The 1,632-nt window shown below is 49.4% G+C and overlaps 1 protein-coding gene across 1 annotated transcript; it reads left to right on the forward strand.

The window, feature by feature from the left end:
- Positions 1 to 471: 471 nt before the first annotated feature.
- On the forward strand, positions 472 to 1,419 carry LOC125348062 (olfactory receptor 8G5-like). The gene has a single exon (XM_048341006.1). The coding sequence runs from the start codon at positions 484 to 486 to the stop codon at positions 1,417 to 1,419; it is 936 nt and encodes a 311-aa protein (XP_048196963.1). The 5' UTR covers positions 472 to 483.
- The last annotated feature ends 213 nt before the right edge of the window (positions 1,420 to 1,632 follow it).

Here is a 1,632-nt window from a genome sequence, read left to right on the forward strand (position 1 = left end):
ACTACCCCCCTTGGCCTTTCCCCTCAAGGCTCGTGTTCTACCCCCTTGAGCCACAGCTCCACTTCCTCACTGATAAGTTTCTGCCAATTTTATTATTGTTGTTTTTTCTTATTTGCTGTAGTTATTTTGTTTCTGTGTTGAAATAACAAGAAAAGCTGAAGGATTTTTGTAGCGTTCTTATTTCCTGATGTAGAAAGCTGAAATTGTTGACTATCAGAAGCAATTACTCCGAGCTTATTAAAAACGACCACCTGTAGACAGGTGTTTCTCTTCAAGCTGTCACTCACCTAGCTTTACTCACTTTCACTGGATTCTCCATGTAATGAAATATGTACATCTCAACCTAGAAATGTGAACTTGAAATCTTTGAAATATTCAAAGTAGAAAGCAGCTCCAAGGTTTTCAAGGGCCCCCTCCTTCCGGGAGGAGCGCGTGGCAGTCATGCCCCTCTTCTCTCTTCCTTTCAGACTCTGAAGACAGGACATGGCCCCAGGAAACCACTCGCCAGTGACTGAGTTTGTCCTGGCTGGGTTGACGGAGAAGCCAGAGCTGCAGCTGCCCCTCTTCCTCCTCTTCCTGGGGATCTACGTGGTCACGGCACTGGGGAACCTGGGCATGATGGTCCTGGTCGGACTCAGTGCTCCCCTACACACCCCCATGTACTACTTCCTCAGCAGCCTCTCCTTCATTGACTTCTGTCAGTCCACCGTCATCACCCCCAAGATGCTGGGGAGCTTCGTGACAGAGAAGAACACCATCTCCTACGCCGAGTGCCTGGCTCAGCTCTACTTCTTCCTTGTTTTTGCTATCTCAGAGTGCTACATGCTGGCCGCCATGGCCTACGACCGCTACGCGGCCATCTGTAGCCCGTTACTTTACCACATCGTCATGTCCAATCAGGCCTGTGTCTTCCTTGTGCTAGGGGTGCACGTCATCGGGGTAGTTTGCGCTTCTGCTCATACAGGCGTCCTGCTGAGGGTTTCCTTCTGCAAATTTAATGTTATCAATCATTACTTCTGTGATCTCATTTCTGTCCTAAAGCTCTCCTGTTCCAGCATCTATGTCAATGAAATACTGATTCTAATATTCAGTGGAATTAATATCCTTACCCCCAGCCTCACCATCCTGGGCTCCTACGTCCTCATCGTGGCCAGCGTCCTGCACATCCGCTCCACGCAGGGCAGGGCCAAGGCCTTCGGCACCTGCAGCTCCCACCTCTCGGCTGTCGCTCTCTTCTATGGCTCTGCTGCCTTCATGTACCTGAATCCATCGTCTGCCAACTCCGTGGACCAGGGGAAAGTGTCTTCCGTGTTCTACACCATTGTGGTGCCCATGCTGAATCCTCTCATCTACAGCCTGAGGAACAAGGACGTCCACACTGCCCTGCAGAAGATGCTGGGCAAAAGAATGTTCCTGTGACTAGAAGCAATGCAAACGTACTTGATCAACTGGCCACGGTTAGACTCCTGCTTCCATTGACATCTTTTAGCTTAGTCTATCTAGCCTTACTTTTCTACATTTCATGAGATTATAGGGACACACTTTCTTTTCCTGTGGAGCTTTTGATGTCATTTTTCTCTGAGACACACACTGTGGGAGTTCATGAACTCCAGTTCCCCGTCCCTCCCCTGC

The sequence above is a fragment of the Perognathus longimembris genome, chromosome 3 (genome assembly GCF_023159225.1).
Source record: "Perognathus longimembris pacificus isolate PPM17 chromosome 3, ASM2315922v1, whole genome shotgun sequence".
Taxonomy (NCBI): Eukaryota; Metazoa; Chordata; class Mammalia; order Rodentia; family Heteromyidae; genus Perognathus; species Perognathus longimembris.

Coding starts and splice junctions, on each gene's coding strand:
- LOC125348062 (XM_048341006.1), top strand. CDS start 484: ATGGCCCCAGGAAACCACTCGCCAGTGACTGAGTTTGTCCTGGCTGGG.